The 15,202-nt window shown below is 43.1% G+C and overlaps 2 protein-coding genes across 3 annotated transcripts in view; both read left to right on the top strand.

Annotated features, from left to right (window-relative positions):
* Positions 1-423: 423 nt before the first annotated feature.
* On the top strand, positions 424-3,940 carry LOC112254301 (WD repeat-containing protein 82). Of its 2 annotated transcripts, none has more exons than XM_042324240.1 (9): positions 424-578; positions 1,612-1,709; positions 2,122-2,188; positions 2,338-2,437; positions 2,556-2,672; positions 2,858-3,013; positions 3,190-3,259; positions 3,462-3,604; positions 3,685-3,940. In XM_042324240.1, the coding sequence occupies exons 1-9, from the start codon at positions 568-570 to the stop codon at positions 3,712-3,714; spliced, it is 792 nt and encodes a 263-aa protein (XP_042180174.1). In that variant the 5' UTR covers positions 424-567; the 3' UTR covers positions 3,715-3,940. The 2 variants fall into 2 exon arrangements, with proteins under 2 accessions (XP_042180174.1, XP_024282474.1); XM_024426706.2 differs by lacking the exon at positions 424-578 and adding an exon at positions 590-1,067.
* Positions 3,941-8,986: 5,046 nt separating this feature from the next.
* Positions 8,987-15,202, top strand: part of LOC112254300 (twinfilin-2) — a 14,953-nt gene continuing 8,737 nt past the window's right edge. The window contains exon 1 of the mRNA XM_042324239.1: positions 8,987-9,331. Coding sequence (XP_042180173.1) covers positions 9,235-9,331 — 97 coding nt within the window. The 5' untranslated portion in view covers positions 8,987-9,234. The remainder of the gene's footprint in view (positions 9,332-15,202) is intronic.

The raw sequence follows: 15,202 nt of genomic DNA, 5'->3' as shown, positions 1-15,202 counted from the left end.
CTAGTGTAGCCAGGAGGTGAGGCCTCATTTAACACAGTAAATGAATCAGGCTTTAAGCCATGTTTCAGTCAGGCCAATCACATCAAGGTTATGATCAGTGATTAGTTAGTTGACTATGACTGCCTTGGAAGTGAGGGATCTAACATTTTAAGTTGTCCTGTTTTGAGATATTATCACAATCTCTTTCAATAACGACAGGAATGGAGGAGGCCATTAATTCCAGTGAGATTGCTAAAGCGAACACAGCCATTTTAAGTTTTGCCCGACCTAGATCGAGGCACAGAGACAAGCTCAATGGGGAAAGCTGAGCTGACGACAATGTTCATGCAGGAACCAATGAGATGCTCGAGGGGGTGGTGTTCATGAAGGAACCAATCGGATGCCTAGGTCCAGAACAAATTCAAGGAAATGCACAGTATTATACAGAGCCATGAGTGCATGTAACTCCCTTTCAAAAGCTGCGAAAAAGAAGGGTCTGCAATCATTTTCCGAAAGCAATGACTGCAATCTCACCTGCATTGTTACTTCATTTATTCTTGATTTGACAGGCACCGCACGGGTTATTGTATGACGGATAAGTTAGTTACAGTTATTGTCAATATGCGTATTTAAAAATATTTCTCTGCTCGATTTTTTTTCTTCTCTTCTCTGCGATAAGTTGTATGTATCGCGAGAGTTATTGATGCGCGTGTTTGTGGAATTTGCGCGTAGCCGACGTGTCGAAGGCGGTGCTTTTCCATGACTCGGATAGCGAGTATCCCAGGCGGGCTTTCTTTAAATTCGTTGAAACATTGTTATATTTACATAATAGTAACGATTGGATTTTAAAAAGCACTGAAATAGATTCTCAAATATTACATTCAGTAAAAAACGAGGGTCTGCGCCCCCTCAATCAAAGAGGCCATCATGAAGCTGACGGACAATGTGCTGCGGAGCTTCAGGGTTGCAAAGGTTTTCCGGGAAAATTCAGACAAAATCAACTGTTTTGATTTCAGCTCAAACGGCGAAACCATCATTTCTAGCAGCGACGACGACTCCCTAGTTTTATATGACTGCCAGGAGGGAAAGTAAGACATACATTAAATTAATGTAAATCGACTGATTTTGCCGCACTGCATGTTATTACGGTAGGCCGACCTATGTGCTGTAGTTAGCATCTGTTCCGCTAGTTGTAGTGAGGCCTACTGCGTAATGCACAATCCTCGAGCTCGAGTTAAGAAGCTAGCAGAGTTTGAGAGGATTTATGTCTGGCTTGGTAGATCGGTAACAAAACTATGACTTGTATTTAATCTAATTTTCAAACAAGCGTGTTAGGTGTATTATTGTGTCCGTAGTCGACGTAAACAACAAAACAAAAAAAACATGTGTTAGTCCAGATATTTGTGGCAATTGTTACCCGCTTATTAAGATTGTCTGAGGGGTTGGGTTAAATGCGGAAGACACATTTCGGTTGAATGCATTCAGTTGTGCAACTGACTAGGAATCCCCTTTCACTGTCCGTTTTCATACCTTTATGTTATGGGGATTTTAAGATGTACATTGGCTTGGCTATAAATTTCTTTGCCAGCAATCTAATGTTATTGTTTCTTTCTCCAACCTGTGCTGGTCCAGACCCAAGCGGACCCTCTATAGTAAGAAGTATGGAGTGGATCTGATCAGGTACACACATGCAGCCAACACTGTGGTCTACAGCTCCAACAAAATTGATGGTATGTTAGTTCGAAGAGGAGATTTGTAATCAGGCTCTTTAAATAAGCAGTTGTCCATGTAATTCTTGTCTTGCATCTTTTAGGAGTTACTTATTGTATTCATGCTGAAGATTGTTCTCATGGATTTCCCAACAGCCTGACCGTGTTGACCGCCGCCTGAGGCGGTCGGCCAAGCTCACCCTGGTCTGAGGTAGTTGTTTGTACAGTTTGAGGGTCTGTGATTCTGCCCAATACAGGAGCTAACTGTACAGGCCACTGCCTTGCCTAGGGTGGAGCCCACTCATCCAACCTGCCCACTGCCTCCAGGATCGGTAGCTCTACTTGCTCTTTAGTGGTGTGGTGATTAAATGAAATGAAATGCCATGCTGTCTTGTCTTATGGCCTTAACCCATAACTGTTATGATCACTGCAGACACTATCCGGTACCTCTCCCTCCATGACAACAAGTACATCCGGTACTTTCCTGGACACAACAAAAGGTGAGGACTGAAGCAGAGAGACTGTTTAGGCTGCATTACTGTACTATTACTTAACTATTGTTTGTATAACCATTTCATTTTTATAAATATCAGGTGTTCATTTCATCATGGTAGATGTTTCTGTACCTTTAACTTGAATGTTGTTTCAGAGTGACGTCTCTCTCCATGTCCCCTGTGGATGACACGTTTATCTCAGGATCTTTAGACAAGACAATCCGGCTATGGGATCTGCGGTCTCCAAACTGCCAGGTTGGTTCCCTTCTCTAATTGTCCTTGACATTGCAGATCAATTTACTCTAGATAGACTCTAATTGTGCTGGATTAAATGTGCCTTTCCTCTCTCTCTTTCTCTCCATCACACTACCAGGGCCTGATGCACCTACAGGGGAAGCCAGTTTGCTCATTTGATCCAGAGGGTCTGATCTTTGCTGCTGGCGTGAACTCAGAGATGGTCAAACTGTACGACCTGCGGTCCTTTGACAAGGTAATTCATTTCAGGACTATTGACTATTTGGAGTTTTTAAGGAAAGGATGTATGTGGTGTATTCTCTGTTTTGTGTGTTCTATTTCTGTGTGTTTGTGTTGGTGGTTTGTATTTAGAGCTTTGGGTGGGGGCCAGTGGTAGATGGCTGTCTTCAGAGCGTTTTTGTTTTGTTTGCTTCTCAATAGGGCCCTTTTGCTACCTTCAAGCTGCAGTACGACCGTACGTGCGAGTGGACAGGACTCAAGTTCAGCAACGATGGAAAGCTCATCCTTGTCTCAACCAATGGGGGTGCCCTCCGCCTCCTCGACGCCTTCAAGGGAGCTGTGATGCATTCCTTTGGGGTGCGAGATCATACACATTTATAGACACTTAAAATCACGACGGATACTCTTGATATAGATTTAACACCAACAGCAAGTTGTACGAGACGTAAATGTTTAGTAGTAAATGGATATTGTCATGCAATACAAGAGAGATGACCGGCCTGTATTTATAGAAGCTCTCCTCTGTCCTGTAGGGCTACAACAACAGCAAAGCTGTGACGCTGGAGGCCTCCTTCACGCCTGATTCTCAGTTCATTATGATTGGTAAGTCCACACAGACTGGGTAGGTGAGGTGACAGGCTCTATGTTCTGTAAAGTAAGACGGGACAGTTCCAATTGTCTTCCCATTCTACCACAGTATTGTTTGTTAGTAGTTATTTGAAACTGCAAATTAAACCTAATCTAAAAACAGTCTAGTTCAGCTCCCTCTGGTTTTTCCGTGGTCTGACGGGTGGTTGTTTCTCAGGCTCTGAGGATGGGAAGGTCCATGTTTGGAATGCAGAGAGTGGGATGAAGGTGGCTGTTCTGGATGGGAAGCACACGGGTCCCGTCACCTGTCTTCAGTTCAACCCCAAATTCATGACTTTTGCTAGTGCTTGTTCAAACATGGTAAGATTACTTGGGTTGAATGCACACCAATCTAACATATAGTACATGAGTGCTCAGTAAGTCTGTTTTGTCCTCTGCAGGCATTCTGGCTGCCCACCATTGACGATTGATTGAGAGAGAAATGCTCTGAGTGGGTCACTGATGGAGGCCACAGGCGAAGTGAGATCCCATTTAAAACCAGCAGGTGTCAGCACATCCAGCTCTAGGACAATTTTTCTATGGCGTGTGTGGTAAATCAAGTTGATTGTAAATATGTAGGACTTCAGGTATATAAATGGTCTGATTTTCTGTTCTTTTATACTTGTAACATTAAATATGTTTTCATTTTCTAACAAGTGTCTGACTTCTGTGTGTGAATGAGTGGTGAAATGTATGTCCGTTCATGTTCCTAAAGAGGTTCTACCTTAATCTCACGTGGAAAGATTGTCTCAGTTTACATGCACAATATGTTGGGACTGAATGGGATGCATAGGATTTGAGCAGCAGTAGTTTTTCATAACATTTTTATGTTTGAGTTTTTCGTCACTGGTTATTTGGACAAATCATGATTTCGCAGGTGTTATCATCTTTCGAACTTCTGAAGGGGGTGGAACATTCGGCCCATTACTTGCAGAGAGGGGGTGGAGCGCCTCGGTTCAGTTCCGCTCCTCGTTATAGCATTTCATGAATCCCTAAACATGTATGGACCCAGAACTTAATTGAACAGCTGACCAATTCCGTGAGACTTTAGTTCGGGGTTAAGCAAGATTACTTCTACATATACACTGTCAGTGAGCAACACATCATTAGCACAGTTGTTGATATAATGTACTAGCACAGTACATTTCTAATGGGAAGTGAAAGGGGATACTGTACCTAATCAATTGTGCTAAAGGTGCAGGGGGCTGCCTTAACTGAAGTCCATGACATCGGTGCCTGGCGAGCAGTTGTTGGGTGTTAACTGTCTTGCTCAAGGGCAAAACAGCAGATTTTTCCACCTTGCCGGCATGGGGATTCAAACTGGTGACTTATGTTATTGACCGAATACTCTTAACCGCTAGGCTACCTGCAGTCAAGTGTGTGTGTGTGTGTCTGTAGACTCGTATCAACTGACGGGTTAATATCTACAGGAGGGTGTGTTCAGCTGGTGAAGTGTATGAATGCTTTACCTCTGGCACAATCTGCCCTTTAGGTAAACAATCTAAGGTTCACATATTATTCAGTAGCTCCTCCCTCCATACCCGCACAATCACTCAAAGGGCGGTGCACGTTATGGAAGTATGACAAAGCAAGCAGGGACATGGGAATGATTAACCCACCAAGTCATAAAAGGCTACTGAAAGCCCCTGAAGTAAGGTAACTGGGCCAAAGATGAGATACAAGAATGCATGTGCCCACAGAGAAACTCAACCTTTCTAGTGGTGATAAAAAAACAAGATTTACATTAGACTGCATTATCACTGTCTTCTTGAAAAGGAGCATGTCTACCTTTGAACACTCTATTGGCGATGCTCAAAGCTGCGATTTGATGTCACAGATGTGGAAATTGACAATAGCTGTTTGCTGCAACAAACTAGAAAGAGGTCTTGTAAAGTGGGAAATTAAAATGTACAATTAACACATGTGCTTGGGATGCTTAATTTTATAACCGCATCTACTAGTAATGGTATTATGAGACGTTTCAGGGAATTGGAACGTAGGGTTCTTGAAATGGTTTCTAACCGCTGACCAGTTTTTCAGAACATTGAATTAAAATTGTGTTCTAGTATTGTTTTAACTACTGTCCCCAGTGAAATTTTTCTCAACTACTTGTGGTGAGAACACAATAGTGCACTACAACCAAGTTCTTTTCACAAAAAGATCATGTATATTCTTCATTATAGAACTAATTACTTCAATTCCCCCCCCCCTTTTTTTTAACAAGCCATGAAATACATGATCTCAATGTTCCTAATAAAAAAATATACTTTTACCAAAATGTTTTGTACAGTGGGTTCTATTACAACAACGCTCTTATACTTTGGTTTGATTTTGACATTCCACACAAAAGAAACGGTCATTCAAAAACAAAATCCTTCCTGGCCCATTCAAGAGACCTACTTGAGTGAATTTGCTTGAGTGGAAGAGGTTGTACACAATGTACAAAATATTACGAAAACCTGCTCTTTCCATGACATTCTGACCAGGTGAAAGCTATGATCCCTTATGGATGTCACCTGTTAAATCCATGTCAATCAGTGTAGATGAAGGGAAGGAGACAGGTTAAAACTATATATTTTTAAGCCTTGAGACAATTGAGACATGGATTGTGTATGTCTGCCATTGAGGAGGAATGGGCAAGAATATACACTGCTCAAAAAAATAAAGGGAACACTTAAACAACACAATGTAACTCCAAGTCAATCACACTTCTGTGAAATCAAACTGTCCACTTAGGAAGCAACACTGATTGACAATACATTTCACATGCTGTTGTGCAAATGGAATAGACAACAGGTGGAAATTATAGGCAATTAGCAAGACACCCCCAATAAAGGAGTGGTTCTGCAGGTGGTGACCACAGGCCACTTCTCAGTTCCTATAATTCCTGGCTGATGTTTTGGTCACTTTTGAATGCTGGCGGTGCTTTCACTCTAGTGGTAGCATGAGACGGAGTCGACAACCCACACAAGTGGCTCAGGTAGTGCAGCTCATACAGGATGGAACATCAATGTGAGCTGTGGCAAGAAGGTTTGCTGTGTCTGTCAGCGTAGTGTCCAGAGCATGGAGGTGCTACCAGGAGACAGGCCAGTACATCAGGAGACGTGGAGGAGGCCGTAGGAGGGCAACACCCCAGCAGCAGGACCGCTACCTCCGCCTTTGTGCAAGGAGGAGCACTGCCAGAGCCCTGCAAAATGACCTCCAGCAGGCCACAAATGTGCATGTGTCTGCTCAAACGGTCAGAAACAGACTCCATGAGGGTGGTATGAGGGCCCGACGTCCACAGGTGGGGGTTGTGCTTACAGCCCAACACCATGCAGGACGTTTGGCATTTGCCAGAGAACAGCAAAAGATTGGCAAATTCGCCACTGGCGCCCTGTGCTCTTCACAGATGAAAGCAGGTTTCCACTGAGCACGTGACAGAGTCTGGAGATGCCGTGGAGAACGTTCTGCTGCCTGCAACATCCTCCAGCATGACCGGTTTGGCGGTGGGTCAGTCGTGGGGTGGCATTTCTTTGGGGGGCCGCACAGCCCTCCATGTGCTCGCCAGAGGTAGCCTGACTGCCATTAGGTACCGAGATGAGATCCTCAGACCCCTTGTGAGACCATATGCTGGTGCGGTTGGCCCTGGGTTCCTCCTAATGCAAGACAATGCTAGCCCTCATGTGGCTGGAGTGTGTTAGCAGTTCCTGCAAGAGGAAGGCATTGATGCTATGGACTGGCCCGCCTGTTCCCCAGACCTGAATCCAATTGAGCACATCTGGGACATCATGCCTCGCTCCATCCACCAAAGCCACGTTGCACCACAGACTGTCCAGGAGTTGGCGGATGCTTTAGTCCAGGTCTGGGAGGAGATCCGCCACCTCATCAGGAGCATGCCCAGGTGTTGTAGGGAGGTCATTACAGGCACGTGGAGGCCACACATACTACTGAGCCTCATTTTGACTTGTTTTAAGGACATTACATCAAAGTTGGATCAGCCTGTAGTGTGGTTTTCCACTTTAATTTTGAGTGTGACTCCAAATCCAGACCTCCATGGGTTGATAAATTTGATTTCCATTGATCATTTATGTGTGATTTTGTTGTCAGCACATTCAACTTTGTAAAGAAAAAAGTATTTAATAAGAATATTTCATTCAGATCTAGGATGTGTTATTTTAGTGTTCCCTTTATTTTTTTCAGCAGTGTATTTAAGTGCCTTTGTACGAGGTAAGGTAGTAGGTGCCAGGTGCACCGGTTTGAGTCTCAAGAACTGCAATGCTGCTGGTTTTTCATTGCTTAACAGTTTCCCATGTGTATCAAGAATGGTCCACCACCCAAAGGACATCCAGTCGACTTGACACAACTGTGGGAAGCATTGGAGCCAACATTGGCCAGCATCCCTGTGGAACGCTTTCGACACCTCGTAGAGTACATGCCACGACGAATTGAGGCTGTTTTGAGGGCAAAAGGGGGTGCAACTAAATATTAGGAAGGTGTTCCTAATGTTTTTTACATTCAGTGTATAGTTCAATCCAAACTGTCTAACGATACTCATGTCAAAACCTGACTGTTGATTGCACCTCATGAGTCTGACAACAACCTGTATCAGAAACTCACTTAACAGTTTCACTTTCACAGTTAAACATAACATCATTCAAATGCAAGGGGGCTTTTTATTTCCATTCAGTGTAGCTTTTCAGTGGAACACACACTTTGACGTCTTCTATAAAAGGTGACCAAAAAAAAACATCAACTAGTTACATGCATAAAACCACTGTGGAGAGTTCATGCAGGTGTCTCAGGAGAGACTAACACTCAAATGGCTGGAAAAACACTGTGACGTTCATAGGTCCATCCATGAGCTGAGGTGTCCAGAAGAAAGACAGTCGTAACGTTTCCAATGGATGAAAAGGATTTCAGTCAACACATGATCATTTTGATCTGGTTTAAACCATAAAAATTTTTTTGACATACAGTAGCAAGTAAACTGGGATCGAATGCTGTTAATATTCATGGGATTCTTTTATGATCTGAATTCCTTTCGGTATTAGACAACCACGCACCAGGGAATGGCCTGCTGCGGCTGAACTTAAGCACAGCTGTTTATGTCACAGGGGTCATATTCATTGATTTAACCAAGGCCTTTGGTCTAGTTGGTATCTCATTCTCTTAGATAATCTGAACACACTTGGGGTTTGCCCAAAGGCTTTGGAAATGGTTTTCTAGGTAACAATAGAAATCAGTGTTACAAAAGGAGGGCATTAAGTTCAATCACCGGGAAATATAATTAACGGGTGTGCCGTTCGTTTCAATACTTGGACCATTGTTATTCTTCATGGCTGTGAACTGTGCATTAACACAAATGTTCCCTTGTGACAGTGTGCCATAAACATACCATACATGTCCACCAAAGACATATCTTTGTCAGTCTTTGTCATGTGAATCCTCAGTCCTCCAACCACTTCTCTCCAGTGCACCAAATCACATTTAAACATAGTTGAAAACCCTTTAACAGAAATGTCACTGGGTCAGGGCCTCAGGTGAGTGTGTTTATAAGGTTTTCGTGTCACTTTTCTGTCTCTCAAGCAGACCATGGTGGGGTGGGGGTGGGGAGGCAGACACCCAAGGCTGGACAGTCAGTGGCAGCTAAATTTGGGAGAGAGGGGATCAGGTTCCCTCTCTGAACGCACATGATCCTGCCCCAGTTACTCGAGCTGTGTCCCCCTCTCATACTGTCCCACTCACTCAAAGACCTCATACACTCACGCAGCGATTTCAGACACTTAGACCAGCGCTTCGTCACACAGACTTTATCAGCGCTTTTATTGCCACAGGTTATCCCATTGTGTCTCTCTTTGTCTGGGCTGAATCTCCACCGTCCGCTCTGGGACTTGGCTTGGCTCTACCGTCTCTCAACCCCTCCCCCCTACAGCACCCGGAGGGTGGGACAGACTTCTTGCTGACCCACAATGTTTCTGGTTCTTGTTGTGACGCCGGAACTAAGGGAGTTCTTGGCCAGAGCAAGGGGTGGAGCTGTCCGCCTCATCAAGGTGCGGATCCAGGATGGTGAGTAACCCAGGGGACAGCGGTTGGGCAGGAGGGAGGGATCTTGGCAGGACAGGAGGGATCTTGGTCAGGCAGAGTTGACATAAGATTTATATTAAATTGATAACTTTAATTATTTCACCTATTATGTGATTAAATTGTTCTAACTGTGTGTTTGTATCAGGATGTGCGTATTTGTGAAGGTGTGTGTGAGAGTTAACCCAAAAATTGAATCAAATTTTATTTGTCACATGCGCCGAATACAACAGGTGTAGACTTTACCGTGAAAGGCTTACTTACAGGCCCTTCCCAATGATGCAGAGTTAAAAATAGTAACTCAATAAAATACACAAGAATGAAGCTATATACAGGAAGTACCATATCACTGTGCAGTGGTACAAGGTATTTGAGGTAGATATGTACATAAAGGCAGGGTAAAGTGACTAGGCATCAGGATAGATAATAATAACAGTAAAAGAAAGAACAGCAGCCGCGTGTGCGGTGTCGTTATGCGTGTGTGCGCCGCATGTAGTGTGTGTGTGTGTGTGTGTGTGAGTTTGTGTGAGAGTGTCAGTGTAGTGTGTGCGAGTGTATAGTATTGTGAGTGTGCATAGGTAGGGTCAATACAGATAGACGGGTAACCATTTGATTAACAATATAGCTGTCTAATGGCTTTGGGGTAGAAGCTGTCTGTGAGCCTTCTGGTCCGACAGATGATGCTCTGGTACTGTATGCCCGAAGGTAGCAGAGTGAACAGTCTTTGGCTTGGGTGGCTGAAGGCTTTGTCCATTTTTTAGGCCTTCCTCTGACACCGCCTGGTATGTTGTTTGTTGTTCTGCTGTTCAGTCCCTTGATTGTGTGGATGCTGCTAATGGAGATGTCATCGAGTTGAACAAAAAAACAAACATTTCACAATGTGTTGGGTAACTGAGGCCCCATGTGTTTGGTCAGATGATGCATTCAGTCTGATGAAAGGGATTGCAAGAGAGACTGACAGCTTTACTCAACTTTGTAATGGTTGGCATGTTGTCAAGGTTTATATGATCCAGTTGAGATATGAAGTTACATTGAACTCTCATTCGAAAGGGTTATGGAAAATATGACCGGAGTCCTCATTGGACTCACTGTCTAATGATGCCAATGACAAAACCCGTTGATTGCACCTCAGCACCTGAGGTGCAATCAATAAATATAACATTCATTGGTCATCATGATTTGTTTTCCAATAAGAATGACACAGTAGTTAGTGCAGCTGTTCATTAGCTGTGTGAAAGGCATTCATGCTATGTGCCAGACTGTGCATGTGTGAAACAGACCATGAGGCAACAGGACATTTCATGATGTACATCTGGGATGTTTACATCTTGTTTGGGACATCTTGTCTGGGCCTACTGACACTCTATCTGGGCCATTTGTCATATTGTAGTAATCTGAGACTTTCTGACTGATATGGATGTGGTGTCTGGCTCTTTTTTGGGTTGTCTCTGGGTAGTTTAAGGGCCGTGTCTAGACTCTGATGTCTGGGCCTGTTTCCAGGAGGCCTATGGGCCAACAGTCAGGCAAGTATTTTTTATTTATTTTTATTCCACCTTTATTTAACTAGGCAAAGTCAGTTAAGAACAAATTCTTATTTACAATGACAGCCAAACCTGGGGTGGCAGGGTAGCCTAGTGGTTAGAGCGTGGACTAGTAACCGGAAGGTTGCAAGTTCAAACCCCCGAGCCGACAAGGTACAAATCTATTGTTCTGCCCCTGCCCCTGGCAGTTAACCCACTGTTCCTAGGTCGTCATTGAAAATAAGAATTTGTTCTTAACTGACTTGCCTGGTTAAATAAAAACATGTTTTTTTTAATCTAAAGAAGGAACATTAGATAAACCCCCTCAAACTTTTTCAGCTAGTTGGCTGTCAAAATTGCACTGATTGCACTGATGGGGAACTGTAGCCTCCTCATCTTTCTGCAGCTTGCCAATACATGCTTGTCCCAACCAAGCACCCAAGCTAACTGGCTAAAGTTGGCTAGTTTGCTAGCTAGCTACATCCACACACAAATGAGAGAACAGCTCACTCTGGCTATTTTACTCGTAGCAGAGCTGGTTAGGCTGTTTACATGTTATCTGGAACGTTCTTGACTAACTATTACTTTTTGCCTACGTTTACTGACACTGGTCATATTCAGTGGGTGTTGCGCATTCGTAAATTGATAAGTATTTTTGTACTCTGGCACACTCAGACAAGAGTGCTCTGATATCGGAGTAGATAGCCAAAGTGATAGATAGCCAGAGTGAATTTGCGAACACAAGAGATATGCTAACTGGATAACAGTAGCTCAAGTTCTTGCTAGCTAACCAAATGACAACTGCATCTCTAGCTGTGTATAGCCACCGAAAAACTACACGAGGGGGAAAAGTCAGTCACTCACCCACTCCTCCAATGGCATGACATGACATCCTCCTAGCAACTAGCCAGCTAGCTATCTAGCTAACGTCCGTGTTTTTAGCTTGCTGCATAAATAGATACGCTAGCCTATTAGCTACGTTATGACTGACTTGTGATCATTGCCCTTGCTAGTTTTACTGTATTGACATTCCCATCCTTAGTTACATTTTCATTTTTTTTGTCCAGAATACTGAGTCATTGAAACTGAAACAGTGCATCCCGAATGGAGGCAGCAAAAAATGTACCAGGCCATCTGTGATTTACAACCTGATAGCAATATTTTTTGGACTACCAAGAAATGTATTGGTGAATTATATTAATCATGCATCGAACTGCATCCATCTATTCTGCCCACAACAATGCCTTAGTGTACGTCATGGAACGTTGAGACAAACCAAACCTATTTTTAAAACCTTTTATACATTTGGTTTTGAAGCATTAACTGGGAATTTTATTTTAATTTTATTTTTACAGATATTATGATTGTCTGTTTGTTTCATATCTTGTTTCAGATTGGGTGGGCCTATTAGGGCCTGGCTCCCCGGATCCACCCAGGCCCATCCATGTATGTACTGTATACGCTGCAAACAGCGCATGATGACAATTACGAATCACAAATAGCGTAACCAACACTTCAGAATACACTTTTTCAATACCTGGTTTGCATACCCATTGTTTCCTTAGTTAGCATTTACTGGTAGATATCATAAATTGAAATGTCCTTCCTACCCTACCCGCTACTGATGTCATTCTTCTGTGAGCTGCTTCATACCAAAACCAGTTGAGAGCCGCATGCTCTTGCTGCCTGCAGATGATGTTCCACTGAAACTAGGCTGTGTGCTGCGGGCATGTGAATATATTTCACAGGCTTTGCGATTGTGTAGGCTACTTTGTGCATGATTTCTCTACTGTACTACATCATTGATAAGTTGTATACCTCTACTCAGTGGTTATTTTAGCATGTAAATCTTGGTGGGGCAAACTCAAAAATAAATGTTTTAGATGCATTGAGGGCGGTGCAGTTGCCATACCAGGCGGATGAATGATACATTGCCCTGGAGTAGAGTCCAGGAACAGTGATGGCCTCTCAGTCTCTCGGTCCCAGCTTTGATGCATCTGACCTATGACAGTTTGGTTGATGTCTACACCTGGATATCAGCGGAGCCTTGTCTGACCTCACTACCCTCTGGAGAGCCTTACGGTTGAGGGCGGTGCAACAGTTAATTCTACCTCATTTACTGCATTTTAAAAAACAGTTAATTCTACCTCATTTACTGCATTTTAAAAAACACGGCTGACATGGCTGACTTGCTTAAACAAATGTTGTTTCTACTGACAATTGAGATGTACAAACTATGGCATAAGGGGACGAAAAGTGGATAAGAGGCAATCTGTAATTTTGATTAAGACATTAATGAGCCAGATAGGATGGACTTGGTCAATTTAACTATATTTTCAGCACTTTTGAAATGTACAATGACAGAATTCGGAAGATGGGCCTTTCTTACAGTATTCTCCCTGCACACCAAGTCAGAACCGAAGGATAAATAGATTTGATTATTACATTTCTCTAAAACAGGCTATAGGCTACATGCACCACCAAGTAAGAACAGCAAGCTAGGGGGACAAAGGGACCAGATTATTAGGTAGAGGCACATGGGATACAAACAGCTTACTACACAACATACACTTAGTATTACTTTTTTAGCTACAGTATACATATCTCCTTGGAATATTATATAATTTATGCAGCAGCATTGAATACATTTTTGGATTTACCTTGTTGTGCTGTGCTCACTTGAACAACAAAGTGGCGCGGCGGTCCTTCGTGGGCATTGTTTGTGATCAAACTTTGTCATCAAAGTCTGGCATTCAACTGGGAACTTGGAAAAGAAACAAGGTCGAATCATGATGGCGTCAGTGATCTTCAGGTCAGAGCTCTTGAAAGAGGCCCAGGTTCCCGACTCGGCAATTCCGAGTTGGATGACCGTTCAAAACTTATATTCCTATTCAGAGCTAATTTTTTTCAGAGTTCTCAGTTGTCTTGAACTCACTGAAGTCTGAGATTTCCCATTTCCAAGTTTCCAGTTGTTTTGAGCGTGGCAGAAGTCATCCTGGATTGACAACATGGCCAATGTTAAATCTTTATCATTTTAAGCTTGGAAAAGAGACCCTTAAACCCAGGCTTGGACCCCACACCCACTCCACTGAATAGAAGGCTAGTGATTGCTTTGCAATGCTTGCAGTTAGCCACTGATTCCTTCCAAACCACTCATTGTTGATTTTCTTATTTCAAACTTGTTGTGTAATGTTGATGTCCAATGGCTGGTGAGCACTGATACATTTTATTATTCATTTCTCTTCATTATTTCTCTTCATATGACAAGGATTGAAAAGGATTTGCCAGTAGATTGTCAACTTGATTCATGATGATGACTGCTAGCTTGCTAGATAAGATTTTGAAAATATGATGTTGACATGATGAGTCCAATCAAATCACGGTAGATATAACGTGATTTGACGTCATTTTATCTGTGGCGAATGACCTTGAGCCTTCTTAGATGGACACTTCTAATGTAACTCTATGGTATCACCTAAGGGGCTAAAATTTGTTAGCTCTACCCGTAGATTTTGTGGTGAATAAGTGTCCCCATGACTGACAGAACACTGAGCCAATCACGGCGCAACTAGAGAACATTACCAACCCCTACGCTCTGTATTTTCCTCTGGCTGCCCCACCCCCACAGAAAGCACTGAGCTAGGCTAAAACACCTGCATTTTGGAGCTGCCTTACTCAAGAAAGCAAGTTTGGATGTGGCTTTATTAGCTCAATTACTATTACATTTTTAAAAATATTGTTTGCAAACTGATATGTGACACGTATTAATGCCAAAATAACATGCAAAACGATCTCTGCCCCGAATGATGGGTTGCCACTGCCTCTACTACACTATTTTGAGAAAGACCAGTAGGGATTAAGAAGTGCCCACTGAAAACCAATTGGGTATACAGTGTATACCTGCCTATACCCTCCACTACACCACTGGCCCTTTGGGTTTTATAACAAGTGCATTCTCCTACATAAGTAAGCTGGTATTATGGTTGCTGTCCTTTCAGTATCACCAACCTGTCACACACTGAAGGCCTATAGGTTCACCACTGCGCAAACATGTCTGTAATAGATTAATCTTTCAATAAGTGTATATATTTGACCTGGCGAAGCAGTTTTATGAGCTGACTGAATGGAAGATGATAATTTAGTTTTTTCTCCACTGGTTTCAGGAAGACATGATGTGTCCTCACTGTCCGAGACCGATTTAAGACCAAGTACAAATGTATCCGACACCGAGACAAGCCCGAGACACTCAATATGTGGTCACGAGACTGGACTCGAGATCTCGAGTCCTACAACACTGATCCTTAGTAGCTGGTCACTCAATACTGTCCTCTCAGCA

Source organism: Oncorhynchus tshawytscha, linkage group LG07, assembly GCF_018296145.1.
Source record: "Oncorhynchus tshawytscha isolate Ot180627B linkage group LG07, Otsh_v2.0, whole genome shotgun sequence".
NCBI lineage: Eukaryota > Metazoa > Chordata > Actinopteri > Salmoniformes > Salmonidae > Oncorhynchus > Oncorhynchus tshawytscha.
This window is presented reverse-complemented; position numbering and strand designations above follow the sequence as displayed.